The sequence below is a fragment of the Castor canadensis genome, chromosome 4 (genome assembly GCF_047511655.1).
Source record: "Castor canadensis chromosome 4, mCasCan1.hap1v2, whole genome shotgun sequence".
NCBI classification, from domain to species: Eukaryota; Metazoa; Chordata; class Mammalia; order Rodentia; family Castoridae; genus Castor; species Castor canadensis.
In genome coordinates, this window is record NC_133389.1 from 109,131,783 (window position 1) to 109,159,001 (window position 27,219).

Consider the following 27,219-nt stretch of genomic DNA (forward strand, 5'->3'; position numbering starts at 1 on the left):
GACAGTTAAGAGCTAAATGGTGTGTTGTAAAGGTAAACACTGATGTTATAAATAAGTAAAAAACTGAGATTGATTAAAAACTAGCATAGTCATCAACTATCTATATGATCTGGATCTAATAGGAAGGACATGGAAAGGGAAACTCAAACATCGATTGTTAATTTTAATTCTGAAATTGTATGTCACTGCATGCCTCTCTATTTCATTGCCATCAGCCTAGGCCAAATCATTATCATCTTTTTCCTGGATTATTGCATGAACTCCTTAAAAATATCTCCTGTTTTCTACATTCAAATCAATTTTTCAAATAAAGGCTAAGTGTCTTTGTGCACTAGTTTGCCTTATTGTCATAACAACCCTCTGCCTATTTACATTTTATTGTCCATAACCTAGAGCATAGAAAGATGAAATAACTGAGGTCACCCAGCTGGTAAGTGGCAGAACTGGGACATAATCTCAGGAGCTGAAGCACACACTGTAACCATTGTATTCTGTGACCTCCCTTGTACATTACTGTTGTTTGTTTTACTACTGAGGCTATCTTAAACAATGGCTTCATGCCAGAGACAGTATGAGTGTGGTTTGGAGGAGCAGATAAAAATTAGTATAAAAGCAAGCAGCTGCATGAATTTGGCATAACAGCTATAGAATTAGAAACAATAGTGGCACTAGAACTGAGATTGAAAAGTTGGAGTTTATGAAGTTTATGAACCTTAATTAAAATGTCACTGATGTAGGTGCCAAAAAAAAAAAACATGAAAAAGATAATGTGTGTTGGTTAATTGCCTCCTAGCAGGGGGAAGAAAATCAAGTAGATAATCAAATGAGCAATGGGCATTTTGCATTTGATTAACAACCTCTGTAACATCAAAGACTCTCATAAAAATATCTGGGAACAAAGACAAGCAACTAACTAGTTTCAATTCTCTATGGATAAAAGAACAGTTTGTATTTTATACATGGTCAAATTTACTTGAGGGTGATAAAATATATAAATATTAATTTATTGGAAGTCCAGAAAATGACAATTAGATATGCTCAATGATACAAAGTAATCTGGGTGTCACCTGTTCATGTTGATGAGACATGTTTTATTCAGTTGACACTGTTCAGACATTGAAAAATAATTTCAGAGAACAAAATGTAGTATTTTAATTCAAAACTAATTAGTTATTCTTTTAAACTCATTACTGTGTGCCTAAACCCCTAGGCATTGATAATATAATTCTTAAAGGCAAAATTCAAGATTTAAAATACTTTTTAAAAAGCAAGAATCAGCTAATAATTCACAAATAAGCGACAGCAGAAAAAAAAAAGTCAAATGATAAACAAGGAATGGTTTTATCTCACCCTGTCAAGTGGTAGGTGTGGTCCTTATCAGGGTTTTAGAAGTAGCTGTCATTAACATTCCTTTCCAGTGGGAAAATTAAGACCTCGAAGACTTACATAATTTTCATAAGTATACATAAATAGTAAGTGAAAGAGCCAGTAGAATCTTTCTATTTGCTTTGTAGTACTTTATTTAAGTTGGGGCCTCTCACTTGCTATGCAGGAGCTCTATCACTTGTGCCATACCTTAGCCCTTTTTGCTTTAGGTTATTTTTGAGATAGGGTTTTGCATTTTTGCTTGAGCCAGATTCACACCCAGATCTGATCCTCCTGCCTCCTGATCTCCTCCTCCTGCACAATTGAAGTAACAGTCTTGAACCACCCCATCCAGCCCATGTAGTACAAGTTTTTACTGACTATCATACTGTCTTCCTTCTTTTCCTCTCTCCTTCTTTTCTACTTTCCTTCCAAAATATTTACTGAAAGTATGCAAAGGAAAGTTATCACACTGGGGACTTCTCTCAGTTTAACTTCTTTCTAATTGTAACATTTATCTGGAGAGCTTTCAGGGAACTATTTGTGTTTTAATTTGCTCCCATTACCCAGGAGTCGAAGTACATGACAATGAGATAGTTAATGTGTGAGCAATTAAACATTTTACTTCATATAACTTACTATTTTTTATGGCTAGTATCAGCTGTAGCAATGTGTATACTATGCATTCCTACTTTGGTCTTTTTATTTTTACAGAAGGTTTGGGGAGAAGCTTTACCTAAAAATGAAATATGAGTGTTTATCAATAATTTTGTGAGTAGAGATGACTGGTGGGAGAAGTATTTACATTAATTCAAGAATCAATAATCATGAGCCAAAATTCACTGAGTTACGGAATAGTTGCCACTATCTCTCCATCAATCTCCTAAATATAACTTAAGAAATGCCACCTCTGTGACAGTCAGAGTCAAAGGGGCAGGTTTTTTCTATGTTTTATAAGTCAGCAACTATCATTGGGCATTTTATGCCTAACAATGTACATATAAAAATCTCATTGTTAAGAGGATAACAAAAAATCTGTACTTTCATATATTGTCACCTTTGCCCATGAAGGGGGAAAGGAGACAGACCACTGGAACCCATCTTAAAAGATTTCAAACCAGATTTCATTCTCTGTTGTGTATACATATTTAGAATATAAAGTAGAAAAAGTAATAACTTTTCCATCCAAACACCAGATTCATAGCTGATACCACAGTAATAAACCACAGATTAACAAGAGAAAATCATAACAAATTTATTTTAACCAAACTATTCCATGACAATGGAAATTTCAGAAATCAAGACCCTAAGACCCATGAAATACTGTGTTTTTATGATCCATGTTCTACAGAGCCCTGAAATCTGTGAAGTTTCTAGTTAAACCTGTGTTATTCTAGTTAAATGAATTGAAGTTAAAAAATACTTCTGTCCACAGTCACGGTGTCATTAGACCTTTCTTTTCTCTTTGTTAGCATATTAGTTGTACAAAAGGTTTCATTGTGATGCTTCTTCATATACATATAATCAACCTAGATCAAATTTGGCTCCAGGGGTATATAAAAATGACCAGACATCTCCTCTCCCTTTTATGAACCTATATTTTAGCTGAGAAATTAAAGCATTTAGGGACATGAATATGCTAAATATAGATTGTGAAAATCAATGAAGAAACTGAACAGGGTGTGACTAGAGAAAAATCACTAGGTGGGGCTGCCTTAAATATGGAAATTGGAGAAGAATTCTCTGATGAGGTGATGCTTCAGCTGAGATAAGAATGAGAAACAGGCAAATAAGGTAAAGAGTTGTCATGCAGGCATAGAGTAAGTAGGTGTTCAGGTTTTCCTGTGTGCAAAAGTATGCTATTCTAGGAAATAGCAGAAAGCCAATATCCCCATGTTTGTTGACAGAGGGAAAGAATCATGTGGGTCTTAGAGGACCTGCTAAAAGGTTTTATTTATATTTATAGTTCAGTGAGGAACTCCTGAAGGATTTAAGCAGAGAATTTCACTGAAATGATTAAATTTTTAAAAGAACATTCTAATTTCTCAGAGAAGAAATTGTAGGGCAGCAACAGTGGAAGTAGCAAGACAATTAAGACACTATTGTAGCCAAGCACCATAGCTCATGCTTGTAATCCAGCTACTCAGGAGGCAGAGTTCAGAAGAATTGTGGTTTGAAGCCAGCCTGGGCAAATAGTTCGCAGAACTGATCTCAAAAAAAAAAAAAGGGCTGGCAGAGTGGCTTAAAGTGTAGACCCTGAGTTCAAGCCCCAGTACCGCAAAAAAAAAAAAAAAAAAAAAAAAGACTTTTATAACTGACATAAGAGATGTTGATTAGGTGACATTAGAAACAGAGATAATGCTGTGGACTGAATCATGTTTCCCCAAAATTTACATGTGAAATGCTAACATTTCATATGACTATATCTGGAGATTGGCCTGCACAGAATTAAAAAGTAAATGAAGTCATAAAGGTAGAACTCTAATCCAATAGAACTGGGTCCTTATAAGAAGAAGAAGAGACACCAGAACTCCCTTCCTTCCTTCCTTCCTTCCTTTCTTTCTCTTCTTCTCTCTCCCTCCCTTTTTCCCTCCCTCTTTCCTTCCTCACTCTTGCTCTCTGTGTATGTGTGTCCTGATATAAGGACATAGCATGAAGGTGGCCATCTATGAGCCAGGAACAATGCTGGCTTCTTGAGAATGAATATCCTGGCCTCCTGAACAATGAGGAAAAATTTCTGTTGCTTAAGCAATCACCAAGCTTACATCTATGGTACTTTGTTATAGCAAAGTGAGTAGGTGAATATCCAGAGAATAATTTTACAGATACTCATGGTTTAATGCATTGCATATGAGGAGTAAAAGAAAGAGAAATATTGTAAACTCAGGTACTTGGGAGGTAGAGATTGGGAGGATCACTGTTTGAGGGAGACTTGGGCAAAAAATTAGTGAGACCCTGTATCAATCACCAAATCAGGTATGGTGGTACACAGCTGTAATCCAAACGATGTGGGAGGCATAGGTAAGAGGATGACTCTCCAGGGCAGATGCTGTGTAAAAAATGAGTGACCTTAATTGAAAAATAAGTAAAGCAGAACAGGATTGGGCATCTGTAGCTTAAGTGGGAGAGTGCCTAGAGCACAGTACACAAGGCTCTGTGTTCAAACCCAGTTCCACAAAAAAGAAAAGAAAAAGGAAAGGAAGGGAGAAAATGAGAAAAGAAAAGGAAGAAAAGAGGAGAAACCAACAATGCTATCTAGCTTGGATTTACTTTATTCAATTAATTAATTGTTAATTATTATTAATTTTGATTGACCATTTGGGAAAGTGGTGGCACAATTTACTGACAATTAGAATTCCTGGGAGAAAATAAGACCTGGCTGACAGAAGAGAGACAAGTCAACAACTCCCCTGTGGACATGCATCCTTGGATATCTGTGGCAAGTGCAAGTGAAGGTGTCAAGTAATGTTTTGTTACACAAGTCTGGATTCCAGAGAAGAGGTCTGGTCAAAGCTGTAAATGTTGACTCTGTCAGCATTCAGGTCACATGTCTTAGGACAAATGATATCACTCTGGGAATGAACAGAAAGACCAACAATTAAATAGAATTGTAGAGAGTAAACTGATAAAAATGAAGTGGGATGAGGAAAAGCAGAAAAATCCAAAAAGAGTCTACTAGATAATGCATCCAAGGGAAACACTTAAAATTTACCATGCCAATTTCCAGGGAGCTGAAGAAATAATCAACATTTTCACAATGGGCAGAAAACTGAACAGAAGTAATAGAAGGTAAATGGCATGTATCAGTAATATGTTTTCTGCCATTTTATAGTGAATGGAAGCAAAACTGAGAAGCATTGAATGTGCCTAGGGACCAAATGATGTTTTCTAAATTGTATTTTATAAAATTTTTGCTTATATTTTTAGACATTCAAAATGGGTAATTTTAGAAGGTAGTATACAAAGAGAGACATGACCTAGTACAGGGGAATGATTGATGTTTCAAGAAAAGCAAAGGAATGGATCAATTTGTCATATATTTAAGAAAATATATGATGTGATGTGATATGATGTAGACTGACATGTAAGTATTGATTTGTTTTTGGTAAGAGAAAGATCAATTTCATTCACTTTAATGAATAGAGAATGTAAAGAGGTGTGTAATTACAAGACAGCATGTGGAGTTCTTGCTAGAAAGACAAGGAAGCTACCAATCTATGAATTACTTTAAGAAAAAGATGCTTTATCTTTTGAGGGAGATGATGAATTGCACTATTCCTTTTTATTATTCAGTTCTTTGGTGGTTAATTAAAACTTCTTTTCTACTAGCATCACACCCCTTAAATAATTAGAAAATATGTAAAAACAAAAATTGTGCATATTAATGGGGTTTTAACAAAAGACAACTCTTCTTAAATCAGATTTATCAAATAAGAATAATGGTACAGTAAAAAACCAACTTCTTCAAATTCCATATAACAGTAACTACTAGTTTTATATATTGAAATAAGAGTTATATAGTATATATTTGTAATAAATATGTATGTTGTATACACACATGATATATATGAAAATATATACATATATATATATATATATATATATATATATATATATATATGTTTCAGGATCATTCTTAAAGTACCAAAATCTAAGGATGCTCAAATACCCTATATAAAATAGCATAGAATTCTCATTATTTTTATGGATTTCCCCCTATATACTTTAAATCCTTTCTAGATTATATATAATACACAATCCAATGTAATACTTTTGGGGAATAATGACAATAAAAAGGTCTGTACATGTTTAATACAAGTGGAATATTTTTTCAACATTTTATATTTGTACTCGTTTGCATCCAGAGGCAGAACTTATAGATATGAAAGGCCTAGTGTGTATACACATACACAAACTCACCATTAGCATAACCTATATCTGTACAATGAAATTTTACTGAATTAAATGTTTTGTGGATACAATACATAATCCCTAGCCTCCACTTCACAACTTCACAGTAAATCCTACAATATCAAGAAATGTGTGATGCTGGGAATGTGATTAAAGTGGTAGAGAGTGCAAACGCTAGTACGGAGGAGGGGGGATAAAAGAGAGTGATGGAGGGGCTGCATTCCAGCATGATATATTCGATACATTGTAAGAACCTTTGTAAATGCCACAATGTATCAACATGCAGCACAACAATAAAAATAAAAACTTGAAAAAAAGAAAGGAATATATGCTATGTTTTTCAAGAATTCATGCTTCCAAAGTCTCTGTAAAATCTTCTTTAGTAAACAATTGCTTACACTCAGTTCTTTAACAAAACCATGTTTCAAGTACAAAAGTCACATCATATTAAATCTCCCCCAGAGTCCCTAGAACTAATGATCTTAAAGTATATGCTTTGAAAGATGTATAGAATTTGAACAGATGCAAAGCCATATCCAATAGCCTACAATATATATGCTTCAGATGGTTAGGGATGAATGGCCATTTAAAGTCCCAGGGTGATGTAATATGAGTTTTCTTCAAATCAAATTTATGTTGTGATATTACTTCTTAACATGCAAAAATTCATTCGTTCATAATAAATTTTAGATATTAAGTAATAATTTGGCTTACTTCTAGAAATTGGAAATTGAGTTGTCAAATAAAATGACATGAATACAATTGAACCTTATATCCATGATTCCACTACTACAAATAGTTAACTGTATCAAGATTGTCCAAATTACCATCTTGACCAAATGTATTACTGGCTCCAAATTTTGTGTCTATCTAATGTTGTCTTGAAACATGTAAGACCTGAAGATTTTACATAAGCTTCAGTTGATTGTTCTTTTTCCTAGATTTGGCAATGTGGAGGCTCTTTGGAGATTGTGACCTGTTCCCATGTTGGTCATGTTTTCCGAAAGGCAACTCCTTACACTTTCCCGGGTGGCACTGGTCATGTCATTAACAAGAACAACAGGAGACTGGCGGAAGTGTGGATGGATGAATTTAAAGATTTCTTCTATATCATATCACCAGGTATGTAATTATGATGTTCTCCTTCCTCAAAAACAAGGAATAAAAATTTAAACATACTGACAGTGTGTTTCATTATTCTATTATTCTAGTAATTTAAATAAAATATTATTACTATAGTTTCACAGAAAATTGTGTTTGCAATGAGGTACTACATAGTCAATTTGATCTAAAATGAGAAATACTATATTTATCTTAAATAAGTAAGTATTCTTTTACTTCTCTCCTTTTTTTGGAGCAATACATATAAGTATTCAAATTTAACACTTATAAGGTCAACTTAAAAAAAATACGTGTTCAAACAAGGATGTTTTGTTCTGGCTTGTTTTCTTAAATATATATGGGTAGGGAAAGGTTAAATAACTTTATAACAAAAAAGAGGGAAAACTGTGCAGATATTAAAATTTACACTTTTGAAAATATTTAATGGCATAATAAATTACAGGCCAGTAAATCTGCATGAAAAAGAATAATATAGAACTATATACTACTTTAGATATACAGAAACATACATGTAGAAATAAAAGTAAATAACTGTAGGTGATATGATTAAGTAATTTAATTCTTTTTCTTATGCCTTTGTATATATTCTAAATTTTCTTAATATTCATAAATTATTTTTAAAAAATCTGTCTTAAAAAAGGAGTAAAAACATAAGACATTCTGAGAAAATACCATTTTGAGATGATAGGATTATTAGTGATTTCATTTTTTATGATTTTCTACGTTTTTCTCTCAGCCACATTATTTATTTTTTAAAAAACCAAGATACTGAGATATCGAGAAAGAAAAAACAATAAGGAGGCTAATGCAGAAGGATAGAGAGTTTAATCCAGCCTGGTCTACTTAGTGAGATCTTGTCTTCAAAAAAAAAGGACAAAAGGTTTCCTTCAAGATTTCAAAATATAGGCAGGGAGATTAAAGCATAAATTAACAGGAATTTAACTTTGTTGAACAGAATTGGAGGTGTTCTACTCTTGGTAATTTATGTGTAGCTCTCACACTCATCAGAGTCATTAATATATAACTTATAAGAACAACAAAAATTCATGCCTATATCTTCTTTCCTGTAATATAATCTTTTACATGTGGTTTCTACCTGAAATATTCTGATTTCTAAAGGTTTATAAAAAACAAATTAAATTCTTCTTTTGTAGACAAGTTATGAAGAAAAGAAAGAACAGTATGAACTTTCTTATTAAGATCCAGAATCCTACATAGGGAAGAAAAAAATGAGGACATTGTAGGTATAAATGTGTGATTAGAAGAAGTTTTTCATGCATGTTCAAGCCTCTTCTCAAAAGTTATTCCAAGAAACACTACTTGATGAATAGATGTATTTCTCTGCATAGAAGAAATCCGCTCCAGATGTTCACATAGTTCAACAGGAATATGTAAAATTCACAGTGAAATATTGACATTTATATAACCTTCTCATTTTCTTTTGATGATATTGTTTTGAATTGAAATCATCACTTATAGATCTATATAAGCTCAAATATGAATAAAGAAATAGTGGAGGGAAGAAGTGTATAATCTGTGATTGCATGAAATTTACATTTAGGAACATGAGCTATTGATAACAATCGCAATGTCTTCATACGCAATAAATATTATTTATAAAACATGATGTTATTGTAGTGGCAAGAGGAAATTTCCTCTGACTCCCTCAAGTTTCCCTGGAATGCACTGAGAAAAAACAGATTAAATAGGAGAAAAGTTATGCAGATTTATTTTTGGGGAAAAGGGGGGCAAATCATAGCACAAGAGATAATCTTAGTGATTCCCACTAGACCAACATGATTCACAAACTTATACACCTCTTTTTCTATAAGGGATAGGAGAATGTGAACTGGAAGTAGGATAAGAAATTAATTTTAGGAAGTTCAAAGGGCTTGGAGAACATACAATGGCCTAGGACAAAGTATGTTGGACCTGTATAACAAAAATGGATTGCAAATGATTCTCGATGTAACTACAACAGAGGACTGTGCTGTATGACAGAAGTCTGTCCAGATACGTGTCAACAGATTTCAGTTTTTCTTTCTAGAGTGAATTTCGTTAATGGAAATTCAGGAGAGAGACAAAGGCATTTATTTCCTCTGGCAGGTCCAGACCTTCAGCAAATAAGAGGACTTTGCAGAAAGCATCCTTGTGCTGGGACAGGAGACCTTGATTCTGAGCTTGTTTTTAAGGCCTTTTGTTTTTTTCTGTTTTGATCAAATTGCTCAACATTTTAAAAATTGCCTTATTTAGGGGAGTGTTGTTCATTGAGCCCCATAATTTTTCATTGAGTGAAAGAGGCAGATTGATAAACCCATTTCTCACCCTACATTGAAATGACCAGTTTGAGAGTTTAGAGTGAAATCTGCTCTGGATCTAATGAGTTCCTGTTGCTTAGCAGAAACCTTATTTATCTTGGAAAGTGTAGTTGTTACATTACAATAAATTTCACTTGGAAAGTTCTTGTTCTTATTAAATAGTCTCATTTAAGTACAGAAAAATATTTTGGAAAGCAGAAAAGGGACATTTGGGGGTTGTGCTGAAAAGAAATCCAAGAATTTCCTAAGTGGCATTTACACTTATGTGTGTCTCAGAGGCAGTCCACGTTGCTGAACATGGTGGAATCTGCCTGTTATAAAGTGGACAAAAGGAATAAAAATCGCAAAACAATAAATTTCTTAGTAAAAAGGAAGAAGGAAAGTAAACCAGAAACTAAAACTAGATACTGAAAAACAGTTCTAGCCCTAGCGACATTTCAGATTATTCACAAACAAATTAAGGTGGTGGTATTCAGAAATTCAGGAATCTGTTATTCTTATGATAAAATTTTTAGCCACTATTTATTTAGACTACAGATTATGACAGGTTCTGAAATTTAAAGCCATAATCTTTACTATTTTATAGAATTAAGTTTCTAATTTTGTGTTTCTTTGGGTACTAAGTTATTTGTGAAGAAGAATTAGGATGTGTTTGGTAGGGTGGTAGAAAAAGGCTTTCACAACCACCTTTGGAATTATAACCTTCACTATAATGAAAACACAAATATAAATGCATACCTGTGAAAAATTCAAGAGAGTTTACACTGAATTCTCCATAACTTCCTTAACAATATGGCTAAGGAGATTGTTAGGTTCTTTCTAAAAGCATTTTGGTGTATCTGCTAATTTGTCCGACATGTTTTGTGAGGAGATTTCTACTTTTTTACCAGGGCTTCTATTACCAAATTTTATTCTATAACTACATCCTTGCTCAAAACTCAATTTAAGAGTACTGGGCCTTTATGAATTAAATGCTGATGCCAGCTGTGCTTCCTTTCAGTATACTCCATAAAAATATTTTCTGTCTATTATATTTTTTGGCTTCATTGATGCATCAGCTTACTTGTTCTCAAACTACCTGGGAATTCTTTCTCTCTGAAATAGTATTCTTTTATTGTGATGATGATAATGATGATGATGATGGCACATTTTGACATTTATAAATATTCTTACAATATATCAGAGTTGAATTTACTTCCTCCATCATTCTTTATCTCCCCTCCTCCGACTCCTGGAATAGTTTCTACAGGTCTCATTTTTTCATTTACACACATGTGTATACAATACATTAACCCTTCTACACCCTCTCCTCACATCCTCCCCCCTCCTACTGATACCAACCCCCTCAGGCAGTACCTATCCTGTTCCCCTTTGCTCTGTTTTTGTAAAAAGTAAAATGACATTTTAGTTTGTTTAAGATAGTTATACCGGGAGTTTCCTTGTGATATTTCCATGTACATATGTATTAACCTGAATTGGTTTATCCGCTCTATTTTTCTCTTTTCTACCTTAATCCCCTTATTATGGTTATTTCAACAGTTTTAACAATTCTGTATTCATTCTTTTATTTATTTATTTTTATTATTCACATGTGCATACAGTGCTTGGATCATTTCTTCCCCCTGCCCCCATCCCCTCCCTTACCACCCACCTGCCCCCTTTCTCTCCCCCCAACCCCCTCGATACCCAGCAGAAACTATTTTGCCCTTATCTCTAATTTTGTTGTAGAGAGAGTATAAGCAGTAATAGGAAGGAACAAGGGTTTTTGCTCGTTGAGATAAGGATAGCTATACAGGGAGTTGACTTACATTAATTAACTGTGCATGTGTGTTACCTTCTAGGTTAATTCTTCTTGATCTAACCTTTTCTCTAGTTCCTGCTCCCTTTCTCCTGTTGGACTCAGTTGCTTTTAAGGTATCTGCTTTAGTTTCTCTGCATTGAGGGCAACAAATGCTAACTAATTTTTTAGGCATCTTCCTATCCTCATATCTCCCTTGTGTGCTGTCGCTTTTATCTTGTGATCAAAGTTCAATCACCTTGTGGTGTTTGCCCTTGATCTAATGGCTGTATATGAGGGAAAACATATGATTTTTGGTCTTTTGGGCCAGGCTAACCTCACTTAGAATGACGTTTTCCAATTCCATCCATTTACCAGCAAATGATAACATTTTGTTCTTCTTCATGGCTGCATAAAATTCCATTGTGTATAGATACCACATTTTCTTAATCCATTCATCAGTAGTGGGGCATCTTGGCTGTTTCCATAAATTGGCTATTGTAAATAGTGCAGCAATAAACATGGGTGTGCAGGTGCCTCTGGAGTAACCTGTGTCACAGTCTTTTGGGTATATCCCCAAGAGTGGTATTGCTGGATCAAATGATAGATCAAAGTTTAGCTTTTTAAGTAGCCTCCAAATTTTTTTCCAGAGTGGTTGTACTGGTTTACATTCCCACCAGCAGTGTAAGAGGGTTCCTTTTTCCCCACATTCTTGCCAACACCTGTTGTTAGTGGTGTTGCTAAAGATGGCTATTTTAACAGGGATGAGGTGGAATCTTAGTGTGGTTTTAATTTGCATTTCCTTTATTGCTAGAGATGGTGAGCATTTTTTCATGTGTTTTTTGGCCATTTGAATTGCTTGTTTTGAGAAAGCTGTGTTTAGTTCACTTGCCCATTTCTTTATTGGTTCATTACTTTTGGGAGAATTTAGTGTTTTAAGTTCCCTATATATTCTGGTTATCAGTCCTTTGTCTGATGTGTAGCTGGCAAATATTTTCTCCCACTCTTTGGGTGTTCTCTTCAGTTTAGAGACCATTTCTTTTGTTGAGCAGAAGCTTTTTAGTTTTATGAAGTCCCATTTATCTATGCTATCTCTTAGTTGCTGTACTGCTGGGGTTCCACTGAGAAAGTTCTTACCTATACCTATTAACTCCAGAGTATTTACTACTCATTCCTGTATCAACTTTAGAGTTTGGGGTCTGATATTAATATCTTTGATCCATTTTGAGTTAATATTGGCATAGGGTGATATACATGGATCTAGTTTTGGTTTTTTGCAGACTGCTAACTAGTTTTCCCAGCAGTTTTTGTTGAAGAGGCTGTCTTTTCTCCATCATATATTTTTAGCCCCTTTGTCAAAGACAAGTTGGTTATAGTTGTGTGGCTTCATATCTCACTCCTCTGTTCTGTTCCACTGGTCTTCATATCTGTTTTTGTGCCAGTACCATGCTGTTTTTATTGCTGTTGCTTTGTAATACAGTTTGAAGTCAGGTATCGTGATACCTCCAGCATTGTTCTTTTCAATGAGTATTGCCTTGGCTATTTGTGGCCTCTTGTGTTTCCATATAAATTTAAAGGTAGATTTTTCAATCTCTTTAATGAATGTTATTGGAATTTTGATGGGAATTGCATTAAACATGTAGATTACTTTTGGGAGTATAGACATTTTTACTATGTTGATTCTACCCATTCATGAGCATGGGAGATCTCTCCACTTTCTATAGTCTTCCTCAATCTCTTTCTTCAGAAGTTTATAGTTTTCCTTGCAAAGGTCATTCACATCCTTTGTTTGGTTTATACCTAGGTATTTGATTTTTTTTGAGGCTATTGTAAATGGAATTGTTTTCATATATTCTTTTTCAGTTTGTTCATTATTAGTGTATAGAAATGTTAATGATTCTTCTATGTTGATTTTATATCCTGCTACCTTGCTATAGCTATTGATGGTGTCTAGAAGCTTCTGAGTAGAGTTTTTTTGGGTCTTTAAGGTATAGGATCATGTCATCTGCAAATAGGGATATTTTGACAGTTTCTTTACCTATTTGTATTCTTTTCATTCCTTCTTCTTGCCTAATTTCTCTGGCTAGGAATTCCAGTACTATGTTGAATAGGAGTGGAAACAGTGGGCATACTAGTCTAGTTCCTGATTTTAGATGGAATGGTTTCTGTTTTTCTCTGTTAAGTATAATGCTGGCTGTAGGTTTGTCATATATAGCTTTTATAATGTTGAGGTACTTTCCTTCTATTCCTAGTTTTCTTAGCGCTTTTATCATGAAATGGTGTTGGATCTTATCATAGGCTTTTTCTGCATCTATTGAGATGATCAAGGGTTTTTGTCTTTGCCTCTGTTAATGTGGTTTATTACGTTTATTGATTTTCATATGTTGAACCATCCCTGCATTGCTGGGATGAAGCCTACTTGGTCATGGTGAATAATCTTTTTGATGTGTTGTTGAATTCGGTTTGCCATTATTTTGTTGAGGATTTTTGCATCAATGTTCATTAAGGAGATTGACCTATAGTTCTCCTTTTTGGAGGTGTCTTTGCCTCGTTTTGGGATAAGTGTAATACTGGCTTCATAAAATGTGTTAGGCAGTTTTTCTTCCCTTTCTGTTTCATGGAACAGTTTAAGGAGGGTTGGTGTCATTTCTCCTTTAAAGGTCTGATAGAATTCTGCAGAGAATCCATCAGGTCCTGGACTTTTCTTTTTGGGGAAACTCTTGATTGCTGCTTCAATTTCATTTTGTGTTATAGATCTATTCAGGTGATTAATACCCTCTTGGTTCAGTTTTGGATGATCATATGTATCTAGAAATCTGTCCATTTCTTTAAGATTTTTAAATTTATTTGAATATAGGTTTGCAAAGTAGTCTCTGATGATTTCCCAGACTTCAATGGTGTTTGTTGTTATCTCCCCTTTTGCATTCCTGATTCTACTAGTTTGGGTTTTTTCTCTCCTCATTTTAGTCAGGTTTGCCAGGGTTCTGTCAATCTTGTTTATTTTTTCAAAGAACCAACTTTTTGTTTCATTAGTTCTTTGTACGGTTTTTTTGGTTTCTATTTCATTGATTTCAGCTCTTATTTTTATTATTTCTCTCCTTCTATTTGTTTTGGGATTTGCTTGTTCTTGTTTTTCTAGGAGTTTGAGATGTATCATTAGGTCATTGATTTGGGATCTTTCAGTCTTTTTAATATATGCACTCATGGATATAAACTTTCCTTTCAGGACTGCATTTGCTGTGTCCCATAGGTTCCGGTAGGTTGTGTTTTTCTTTTCATTGACTTCCAGGAATTTTTCAATTTCCTCTTTTATTTCATCGATGATTCATTCTTCATTAAGTAATGAGATTCAGTTTCCAGCTGTTTACATGTTTTTTGACTTTACTTTTGTTGTTGAGTTTTAGTTTTATTGCATTGTGATCAGATAGTATGCATGGTATAATTTCTTTTTTCTTATATTTTCTGAGGCTTGCTTTGTGCCCTAGGATATGATCTATTTTGGAGAAGGTTCCATGGGCTGCTGAGAAGATTGTATATTGTGTAGAAGTTGGATGAAATGTTCTGTAGACATCAAGTAGGTCCATTTGATCTCTTGTATATTTTAGATCTGGAATTTCTTTATTGATTTTTTTGTTTGGATGACCTATCTAATGATGATAATGGGGTGTTAAAGTCTCCTACAACCACTGTGTTGGATTTAATAGATGCTTTTAGGTCTTTCAGGGTTTGTTTGATGAAATTGGGTGCGTTGACATTGGGTGCACATAGGTTGATAATTGTTATTTCCTTTTGGTCTATTTCCCCTTTTATTAGTATGGAATGTTATTCTTTATCACGTTTGATTAATGTAGGTTTGAAGTCTATTTTGTCAGAGATAAGTATTTCTACTCCTGCCTGTTTTGGGGGAACCATTGGATTGGTAAATCTTCTTCCAGCCTTTCATCCTAAGCCTATGCTTAGGATAGGAGATGGGTCTCCTTTAAGCCACAAATTGTTGAATCTTCCTTTTTAATCCATTTTCTCAAATGGTGGCTTTTGTTGAGTGAATTAAGTCCATTAACATTAAGTGTTAGTACAGATAGGTATGTAGTGATTCCTGTTAGTTAGTTTTCTTAGTTGTTTGAAGGTTTGATTGTGTGTAACTAAGTTGAGGTTACTCTCTACTTTCTTGCTTTTTCTTTTCCTGTAGTTTGGTGCTGCCTGCCCTTTCATGGTTATGTTGGGTTTTACTTTCTGTGTGCAGAATCCCTTAAGAATCTTTTGTACTGGTGGCTTGGTGGTCACATATTGTTTTAGTTTCTGCTTATCATGGAAGACTTTTACTGCTCCATCTATTTTGAGTGATAGCTTTGTTGGGTAGAGTATCCTGGGGTTGAAGTTATTTTCATTCAGTGCCTGGAAGATCTCTCCTCAAGCTCTTCTTGCTTTTAATGTTTCTGTTGAGAAGTCTGCTGTGATTTTTATGGGTTTACTTTTGTATGTTATTTGTTTTTTTTCTCTTACAGCCTTCAATATTCTTTCCCTAGTTTCTGAACTTGTTGTTTTAATGATGATATGCCGTGGGGTAGTTCTATTTTGATCTGTTCTGTTTGGTGTTTTTGAGGCTTCTTGAATCTGTATGGGAATAGCTTTCTCTAGATTTGGGAAATTTTCTGTTATTTTGTGAATATATTATGCATTCCCTTTGCTTGCACCTCTTTTTCTTCTTCGATGCCCATGATTCTCAGGTTAGGTCTTTTGATGGAGTTGGTGAGTTCTTGCATTTTCTTTTCACAGGTCTTGAGTTGTTTAACTAATTTTCCTTTAATTACCATTTCATCTTCGAGTTCTGAGATTCTGTCTTCTGTTTGTTCTATTCTGCTGGATTGGCCTTCCATTTTGTTTTGCAATTCTGTTTCATTCTTTTTTCTGAGGTTTTCCATATCCTGGGTCTTTTCCTCTTTAATGTTGTCTATTTTTGTCCTGAGTTCATTTGTCTCTTTATTAATCATGTTCTTTGTTTCACTTTGGTGTTTATACAGTGCTTCTATGGTTTCCTTTATTTCTTCTTTTGCTTTTTCGAATTCTGTATTTTTGTTGTCTTGGAATTTCTTGAATGTCTCCTGTATACTTTGGTGACCATATCCAGAATCATCTCTATAAAATTCTCATTGAGTACCTGTAGTATTTCTTCTTTTAGATTATTCTTATGGGCTTCACTGGGTTCTTTGGCATAGTTTATCTTCATTTTTTTGGAGTCTGGATCTGAGTATCTGTTTTCTTCATTTCTCTCTGGTTCCTGTACTAATATTTTGCTGTGGGGAAACTGGTTTCCCTGTTTTTTCTGTCTTCCCGTCATTGCCCTTGGTGTTGTTATTGTCCCTGTACTGTGTGCAATTAAGTATTTTCTGGCTTGTAATAATAGCACTAGTGATATTTAGAATGGAAGGGTGAGAGGAGATGGAAAACAAAGAAATTAAAGGAAAAGGGAAAAACAAATAAGTAGAAAAAAACAAAACAAGTAAACAAAAAAGTTTCAAAGATAAAAACAGGGAGAGACAGTGTACTAATCAACTGTAAGCTGAAAAGGCATTAGAGAGACAGAGAGAGGATTGAAAATAAAAAATAAATTAAAAAAAGTAAATAAATGAAAAAAATATATATATTAAAAAAAATCCAAGCTCAAATAAAATAAAGTTTTAGTCTTAATAGTTTTGGTGTTCGTCCCTCAGCCTCCAGTCCTGGAGATGGTGCCTCAGATGTTGTTCTGGAGTTGTCTCATCCAAGGGGAAAAATAAAATAAAACAAAACTGCACAGAACAAAAAAAAACCCACAAAGTGTGCCTAGTTCAAATACAATACAGTTTCAGTAAGTTTTTCAGCATGCAGTTGTAGTTCGGTTGTTGTCTCATCAAAATTAGGGACCGACAAAAAAAAAAAACGATTCTGGAGACAGTTCTGTGCATGGCTCTCTGCGGCTGTGGATTGCTTTCCCACTGCTGTCAGCCTGCTGTTGCTGGAGGCTTTATTTATGCAGATCTCAGGGGTGAGCTTAGCACTCACCTGGCCCGTAGGCTTTGTTTACTCAGAGTTCTTCTGTGCGTGAGCCACTGCTACAAGCTTTCCCCTTTCCAAGCACACTGGGGGAAATGACACTGCACTTGCTTTCTGAGGCCAGCATGTTTATTTACAGCTCATGTGGGAAGTGGGTCTTTCCCCCTCTCCTGTGGAGTTTTCCTCCCTACACCACTTTTTCAAGCTTTCCTTCTTCTAATTGCTGGGCATGTGCCGCCACTCCAGCCTTCTCCAGCCCTGCTTGTTTATTTACAGTTCTGTGAGGGATTCACCTCCCCACCTCTTCAGTGCTCAGGGCACCCCACCCTCTTTGCTATGTGTCTTTATTGTTCTTATTGCTTATTACTCAGTTTCTCTTTTTTTCCCTGGGTGGGGTTGGTCTGTCCAGGGGGCTATGCTGATCCGGCCCAGGGTTGTCTGTGGAAGTACTGTGTACTGCTTAGCTCACCTTTGTTCCACATCTTCCCAAGCCATCTGGGTGCCGGCATCTGGCGGCTGCCTGGGGGCCCTCCTGGTTTCTCTGTTTAACATGAAGTGGAGATGCTCTGCACAGGCTGCAGGTGTGGAGGGATCAAACTTTTGCCTCTCCTCAGTGGTTTTGCCTGTAAAGTGTATCTCCAGCGTCTCTCCAAGATTTTACTTTAGGAGGCACACTTTCTGCTTACTCCCTCTAGCCACCATCTTGGAATGCCCTGTATTCATTCTTGTATAGAAAATGCTTCTACCATATTCATCTTCTTAACTTCCTCCTTTTTCTGTCCCTCTCTCATAGGTGACCTCCTCTTAGAGTGACCTGTTTTTCATAAAATTGCTTATATTTGTATTGGGTCTCTATTCTATATATCAGAAAAAAAACATGCAGTTTTTGGCTTTCTCAACTTGACCAACTTCATTTAAGATGAATTCCTTATGGCTGAATAAAATTCCATTGTATATGAATACCACATTTTTTTAATCCATTCATCAGTAGTGGGGCATCTTGGCTGTTTCCATAGCTTAGCTCTTGTGAATAATGCTGCAATAAGCAAGGATGTGCAGGTGCCATTGTTGTAACCTGACTCACATTCCTTCAGGTATATCCCTAGAAGTGGTACTCCTGGATCATATGGCAATTCTATGTTTAGTTTTTTGAGGAGCTTCCATATTGTTTTCCATAATGGTTGTACTAATTTATTCTTGATACAGTGGGAATCCCAACCTTAGCACTTGCAATATTGTCTTGGGGTTTTGCTACTTGTCTTTATACCTATAGTAGTTCAGAAACTTGCATTTCCAGTATATAGTGATTTTCCTGTCACATTGCTGTTCTTAAAAAATTGTTGAATGATTCAGCCAAGATGCCCCACTACTGATGAATGGATTAAGAAAATTTGGTATTTGTGCACAATGGAATTTTACTCAGCCATGAAGAAGAATGAAATCTTATCATTCACAAGTAAATGGATGGAACTGGAGAACATTATCCTGAGCGAGGTTAGCCAGGCTCAGAGACCAAACATTGTATGTTCTTCCTCATATGTGGACTTTAGATCTAGGGCAAATTCAGTAATGGTTGGACTTGGGTCACACACTAGGGGAGAGCACATACGGGAGGAATGGGGATCGATAGGAAACCCAAAACTTGAAAGTGTTTGACATTCCCTACTGCAGAGGAGTTAATACAGAAACCTTAAAGCAACAGAGGTCAATATGGGAAGGTGACTGGGAAGTAGTAAAGAGGTCAGGTAGAGATGAATCAATTATGGTTGTAATACATTTGTGCATGGAAGCAATGCTAGGAACTCTCTGTATAGCTATCCTTAAATCAACTGGCAAAAACTCTTTGTCTTTCTTATTATTGCTTATGTCTTCTCTTCAACAGAATTGGAGAAAATGGCAGAACAGGTTCTGCATGGAAGTGAGGGGCTGGATGGGAGAGGGAGGGAATGAGGGAAGGGGGTGGAGAAATAGCCCAAACAATGTATGCACATATGAATACATGAATAAAGGAAATAATTGTTGAATGATTAGAAGAATTAATAAGTGAATTTTAAAACAGTGCTACCTTTATTTCTTCCTTTCTGTTGAATTCTCCATAGACGTCTGTGTAGGGAATCTCTTCATAAGAGTTGTGGCTAGTGAGATAGATGCCTTCATCCCACCTTTATGATTCAGCCCTTGGTTAAGGACCTTCTGCCAAAAGAGAAGTAAAGGTACTCTCTATATGACTAGAATATCATTCCTCTGAGTTTGCAATCAGAAAAGAAAGTCCAGTAGACTTACCTGTATGCTTAGGTTTTAAAATAATTATAGGTATATATTGTAATATAATTTTATCCTCCAGGGATAATAGAAAAGTTTAAAATGCATGATTAAGACACACAAGAAAACTGTCTAATGAAGCACAAACATGAAATAAAGTTACTTCTACATTTGTTGAGTTTATTTTTTTCATGGTTCCCAATGTATTTAAAGTTACGAATTGAATCTGTAAATAGCTGCAGTGGGCTGGAATTGTGACTCAAAAAATACAGCATTTGCCCTGAGTTCAAACCCCATTATTGCCAAAAAACAACAAAAAAAGGGGAGTAAACCATATAAAGGGTGGCATATTAATAGCTGCATGTGCAAACTACTTTTAGCTGACTTTTTCATACTTACTACATGTCCTGATCGTCTTGGCCCACACCCATTAGCCATTTAGCAACATTGAAGAAATAGGCAATGGGTAATTATGCCTCTTTAAACAGGTCCATAGATGAAGAATAGAATCTGTTTGAAATAGTTTGGAAGAATAGGTTTTACTCATTTGTTTAGTGTGCTTTCTGTCTGTCTTTTTAAGGTTACTAATATTACAGCATCATAGATTTTTAAAGCCCAATAGGCTTTTAAAGCCTCAGGCAGTTTTTAGTAGTAATTGGCTTGTTTCAGCCTGTGCCAGTCTGATAGCCCCAGCAAATCCTTTGAAATGAAGTGATGCAAGAAGAAATCACTGTTCACAATGCACCCCATTATAAATGGTAACCTTTTCCTGTTGGTCATAAGTGAAAGCTTAAGAACTTTAAAATAGAGGGTAGTCATAATACTCTCCATATAGCTGAAATGCTTGCTGTTCTTTAAATATTGATTCTCCTTCTTTGGGGAGATTGATTTCTAACTGCTTATCAGCAGACGTGGTGATTAGAAGCAGCTTTCTTACATAAACTATGGGTCCCTTAATAGACAGTTTGTGCCCTTGTTTTCAGCAGAAACAAATTTAAAATAAAATTTAAAGTGTCTGGAAACATACCTCTAAAGGTATTTATATGTAACTGTGAAAACAGCTGTATTATAGTCATTTGGTCTGTATTCCAGGGAAACACAAACCACACATTCAGAGAAGAATTCTCAAACTTCTTTTGAAAGTTAATTTCCTAGTTTGTTAACTTTTTCTTTTTAAAAAAAAAAAAACCAGAATGCCTTGGTGTGACATCTTTGAGTCATTATTAAAGTTTAAGGCCTATCTTCATTTCTATTTCTTAAAATTTGTATTTATAAATATGTGTTTTTTCCAGCATACTGATTTTTTTAAAGATACAATATTTAACAATCAAACCTTTGAGTATAGGCCCTTTTTCTTATATAAGCCATGAAAATATGGCTCCAGACTTATTTTCAAACCACAGGGTTGATGTTTCCAGCAAAATGTGAAGCATACAGATTCTTTTAATAACCTAAGATTATTCATTTTTGGGTGGCTTAATGTGAACTCATCTGAACAGAGTGCTTTTGAAAGGAAAGTACCTCTGTACATAAAAATTTTGAGTTTTTATTTAATGAAAACTTTATAGCAGCATCAATCCTGGTATCATTGAGTGCAGATATGATGAGAAAAGGAAATTCTAAACTATGGTAATGTGCTATATCATAATAACACCTAATTCATTCATTTATATGAGACCTTCAAATGTTAAATATTGAAATAGGAATGGCAGCTATATTCAATGTTAGTGTAGTAGGCAGACAACTACTATTCCTTGTGACAATGAAAACAGTTTTGAATTTTTTAATTCTTTAAGTCATTAGGTAAATTTTATTAATATTTCTCTTATTAAGGTTTTATGGGTATTTATCAGCTTTTTTGTAATAATACACTCCCTTGCTTCTGTCTTCATTTGGTAAGCACTCTTTAAGTTCCTGCCCAGCATTGTTCCAGGTACTATAAACACAGTTAAGATGTTGCCTTCCACTTTGAAAAGTACACAACTATGGTGTTTATATACAATGGAATTTTATTCTGCCATAAAGAAGAATGCAATTTTGTCATTTGTGGGTAAATGGATGAAACTGGAGAACATCATCTTAAGTGAAGTTAGCCAGGTTCAGAAGGGAAAAGGCCACATGTTTTCTCCCACATGTGGAATATAGACCGAATACAAATACAAGCAATTTTATGAAAAACAGGTCACTCTAAGCGGAGGTCATCTATGAGAGAGGAAGAGAAAAAGAAGGAAGATAAGTAGGTGAATATGGTTGAAATACTTTCTATACAAGAATGAATATGGACCTTTTCAACCTGCTGAAATCAACATAAGAAAGAAACTAAGGTAGAAAGGAGAAAAATAGAGGGGATGAACCAATTCAGGCTATAATACATATATACATGAAAATGTCACAATGTAACTTCCTGTATCTTAACTCTTATCTTAAACAAACAAAAATACCTATTTTTCAAAAACAGGGAATAGAAAGATAAGACAGTTCCTGTCTGGGGATTGGTGCCACTCGGAGGGGGAGGATAAAATGAAAAGGTGTAGGAGGGAGTATATGGTGGAAATAGTGAAAATGGAAAAGTGAGGCCTGTTGAAACTTTCTCGGGAACAGGGGGAGAGATATAAAACAATATTAACAAAAAAGGGTGGCCTGTACTGTCATATTTAACTAGTGTCAAAGAAAAATAAAATCAAGTGCTTAGTACATGGGGAACAATATACCGTCGAGAATTAAAAGGTATTCATATGTGAACTGCTGCATTTTCCCGGATTCCTGCTTGTTACTCACAAGCTTTAAGTTAAATGAATCTCACATCCTTCCTATTCTACCCACTAATTTCTCTTGAATGTATTTGGTTATCCTCAATTCCACCCCATTCCCACTTAGACAACCTCCTGCCTCAAAGCTTGCCTAGTTCTCCCCATCCTTACAGTCCTGTAAGAGGACCTTCCCAAAACTGGTCCATGTGACTTCTTACTTCCCTGACAACTTCTACCACACACAAAGTCCCAGTTCCAAACATGGCCCCAGATGTCCTGTGAGACCAAACCTTTGCCCATATTTCCAGTCTTTCTTCCTCTCCTTTCACCCCTAGTATTCCATGTGTTAACCTGGGGGAATTACAGGCAGGTCCCCAAGCTCAGCATGCTCTCTGCTGCTTTTGGGTTTTTACATATATCTAAACAGTACTTAAAGAATTAGTGAATGTTGACACCTCTGCTTGGAATGATATCATCAACCACTCATATTCATAATTTATGTATCAGGTTGATGTCATTTTCCTGAGGAACTTGAATGGCTCCCTAATACCTTCAACACTGTAGAATTTATGCATGTTAAAAATGTTTTTTTCCTTCCACTAGACTGTATGAATAAAGGAACTGTAACTATTTTCCTTTTTATTTGTTTGGCTTTTCTTTTGTAGAATTCAAATCTGTTAATTTTTCTGTTTCTATTTTATGCACATATGTCAGAGGCAAATAAATATATAGGCCCCAATCTCCACTTCTGTGTATCTTTCAGATCCTTTCCCTATGGATTTTCCTAAATACATAAACAAAAGAAAATATAATAGGCACTGTTATTATATCTTTCTTCTAAATTTAATAATACATCTTTCTGTGTTTCACATATAATTCACATAGGGCTATATCATTGTACTATATAGAAAAATCATATTCATGTGTCAAAACTTATTTAATCATACCAGTATTACCAAGCAATTATACAGATTTCACTTGTCCACTGCTGCAAAAATTATAGAAACATTTTTTAAAACCGTCTTTGTGAATAGGAGAGGTTATTTTTGAGGGATGTGACAGCATTAAGAATGAGAATTCTGGAGGAAGATTGCCTGGGTTAGTTAAAATCCTGGCTGTACTTAACCTCTGTACATAGTTTCTCTACAATTAATTTCCTTACTGTGAAACTAAAATTATAGAGAATTTATTGGCCACATAAAATTTATAGTGATTTAAATGAAATAAGTTATGCAAAGCACTTTTAACATATTTTCTAAGTAGAAATATTAAATACCCAATTAACATTAGCTAACACTGTTATTGTTATTCAGATATATTTATAGAAGTAAATTTATAAGATAAATGAATATGTGCATTTTATTTTGGTAGATATTGTCAAAACTTTTTAAATTCTCTTTAAAAGACTCGCACACTTACTGAAACTATCAACACTAGATTATCAACTTATTTTTACATATGTATTCATTTTATATATGTATTCATTTTTACATGTATATCTGCATAGATACCCCATTTCTTTTCTTGCACTGCCAGCAAGAATGAACATCCTCTTCAGTCTTTTTTGACATTTGGATTTATTCTGTGATGGAAGTATTCTTTTCACTTGTATTCTTTGTTCATTTTACTATTTTTTTCTGTAGTTCTACATCTTTACATATCCTGGCAATTAGTTCTTCATCTGTTTTATATGTTGCTAATCATTTTCCCCAGGCTATTACATGTATTATGAATAACTGATTCACAAAATAATATGTTAAATGAATTTATGTATTGAATGTATTTTAACCCTTATGGATTTTTTTGGTTTATATTTTGTTGAAACATTATCCCCCTATTTTCATATGTTTTAGATACCTCAAAAACATACCTTAAGTGATTTATGCTTGACTTTGATGAAATTCATGTTTTTTTTTTAAAGTAAGGTGGGTGATCTGTTAGAATAGTGAGCATGAGAAGAATAATAGACTTAGGTTACTCTTCCCATAAAAGGTGCTATTGACATTTATTCATGGAACAAAAATAAAAGTACAAGCTATAGTACTTAAAATTTAAATACATCTATTAAAGTGATTATGTCGTTTCCCATTATAACAGTTCTTTCCAAATATTCTGGATTGTATTCATGGTCTGTAAAAAGTAATCAGAATATGATATAAATAGCACTTATTCAATATTACAGAAACTTTCAATTTAAAGACTGAGGGTGGAACATTGCAACTTCAGAGTTTTTGATTAGCAATTCAACAGTCACTTCAGATAATTATCCCATCAAAATAATTTTGTCATCAAATCTGGGTAGTAACCAAGTTTTGCGAGAGTGATTGTCATTATGTTCTAGTGTAGATAGCTGCACAGAACAATTTCTACCTTCTAGGATTCGGATAACAAGATTATTCATACATCTAGTTTTCACACATCTTCTCTCTCAAATGGAACATATATAGCCCTAGTTGATCATTTTTGTGCTCACAATTAATGCAATTGTCTGAAGTTTCCAATTAATAAATTCTGCTCCAATTATATTGGATGGTTCATGGCTAATTTTCATTTTTCTAAGATTTGTTGAACTAGTCAAAGCAGGAAATTTCAAAATTTTCAAATTGTTGGAAATGATTAAGAGCACTGTGTAAGATGTATGGATTTTTTTTTTTTTTTGGGTCAGGAACTGGCTGAAAGTTCTGTTTGATGTAAGAGGATTAAATATGAATCAAATATGACTCAGGGCATGCAGAGGCTTTATCATAACTACTTTCATCTTGTCACTTATTCTTTGGAGAGACCCAATTTTATTATTTAACTCTAACAACTAAAATTGAACAGCTTAAAATTATATTATTAATTTAGTTTCAATCTTAATTCTTAACTGAATTGAGTGGATAGCTCTGACACTCACCAGCAGTCATTTACATAAAGTTATTGGTATCCAGAAGCTTAGAAATTGCAGATTTCTGATTTCTAACACTCTCAGGCAAAGTCCCCAATGTTAGCTGTTCTGGTAAATCACATTTGCCTGAATTCCTATGTTATATTGACTTTTGGATATTTAAATAAAATATGAATTCAATTCTGCAATGACCCAGTTACAGAAACTCTTAATAAAGTGAGCAGAGTTAAAGATGACTGTTAAAGAACTGGAAAACTCAGTTTTTTCTACATCCAATAATGGCACAAGGTCAATTAAACACCCTAGATGTGCTAAGTTAAGGCTCTCTGAGATAGTTACTTCCAAAAGTAAAGCAAAGCAAAACAATGCAAATAAAACAGAAAAATAATCACAAATTTTCCTACTGAAAATATGGTTCTTAGGGACAGAATTATTAGGGTCCTAATAATCCACATTCTCTTGGGAGTAGTTCTCCTTCAGCATGTTAATACAAATTATCTTGAAAATAAAAGTTCTTTCTTATTAGATACCGATGTTTAATGAGATGAGTAGAAGGAAATGCAATAGCAAGTGTTTATGAGGACAGGATGTGGGGAAGTGGGGCAATGGCTTTAGACTGGGATGAAAATGTGTACCAGGGTGGCAGGGCTAGGGCTTTGCAAAGGGAATGGAGACATTTTCTGCAAAAGTGGGGTGCTAATGTAACACGTAGGCCTTCTGCATAATTATATCAGCAGCACTTTTGCTATGGAATTGTCACTACCTAGGAGCAGGTGGCGACCATGTTGGCAACATCCTGACTACAAACTTCCTAATAAAAAGCTACTTTAGAACACATGAGTACAAATACATGACACATTGACACATAGTCTGTGACAGAGGTACTAATTCTGTATTAATTGTCCAGAAACAATCGTGTTTTAATTGCAGGAAATGTGCTGAAATTAATAGATTGTTGTATTTTACAAGTAATTTAAGTAGAATGGCATAATAACAAAGAACTTATATTAGACTTTGGTTAGTTTGGTTCACCAAGTGAATTTTAAATTAATTATGGTATCAGAAATTTGTAATAAGATTTATTCTATGCATGTAAGAGCACTGATAAAATATATCAAACAGTTAAATCTTTCCAGTTTAGGTGGCTGAAATAAGACACATAGGTGGAAGTGATGGTATTCTTTTTAGTGAAAGGTATTGGGTCAGAATTGTCATTACTACAGCTGAGCATGGTGGCATGGCTCCTGTAATCTCAGCATTTGGGAGGCTGAGTCAGGAGGATTATGAGTTTGAAGCCAGTTGGGATTATATACCTAGACTCTATCACAAAATAAACCAAGTATTTAAAAAATAAGAACTGTTATTTTTACTAAATGAGCTTTGTTACGCCATCATTTAATTTTTGGTTGTTTTGTTTCATAAACATTTATATTCTTGGTGCAACATCTGTGTTGTTAGCAAAAATCATAACAAATTTGAAAACTGCTATCAACTAAGGATTTTGTACAACTGAATAATTTAGGAAATCTTATCATCTCAATATAATTTAATTAAGCATATTTTCATTGAAATGCTTACTGAAGTAACAAAAACAAATCTCAAGTGTCTAAATAAGTTTTCACTTGATCAAAGTGAACATTAAATTAAATATCACTAGCTTTTGATATAGGTCACATCAGCAAAGTATTAGAAGTAAAAGCTTTTATTTCAAAATAAGGTATGAATAGTACAACATTTTTAGTAAAAGCTCAGACATTTGTACAGATTCAGAAGATAATAAATTATAAACAGACA

At 34.5% G+C, this 27,219-nt stretch overlaps 1 protein-coding gene across 3 annotated transcripts in view; it reads left to right on the plus strand.

Moving 5' to 3' along the window:
- Positions 1-27,219, plus strand: part of Galnt13 (polypeptide N-acetylgalactosaminyltransferase 13) — a 522,920-nt gene that overhangs the window by 348,376 nt on the left and 147,325 nt on the right. For all 3 annotated transcript variants that reach the window (XM_074070810.1, XM_074070809.1, XM_074070811.1), the window contains one exon: positions 7,218-7,398. In XM_074070810.1, the coding sequence (XP_073926911.1) occupies positions 7,218-7,398 (181 nt within the window). The remainder of the gene's footprint in view (positions 1-7,217; positions 7,399-27,219) is intronic.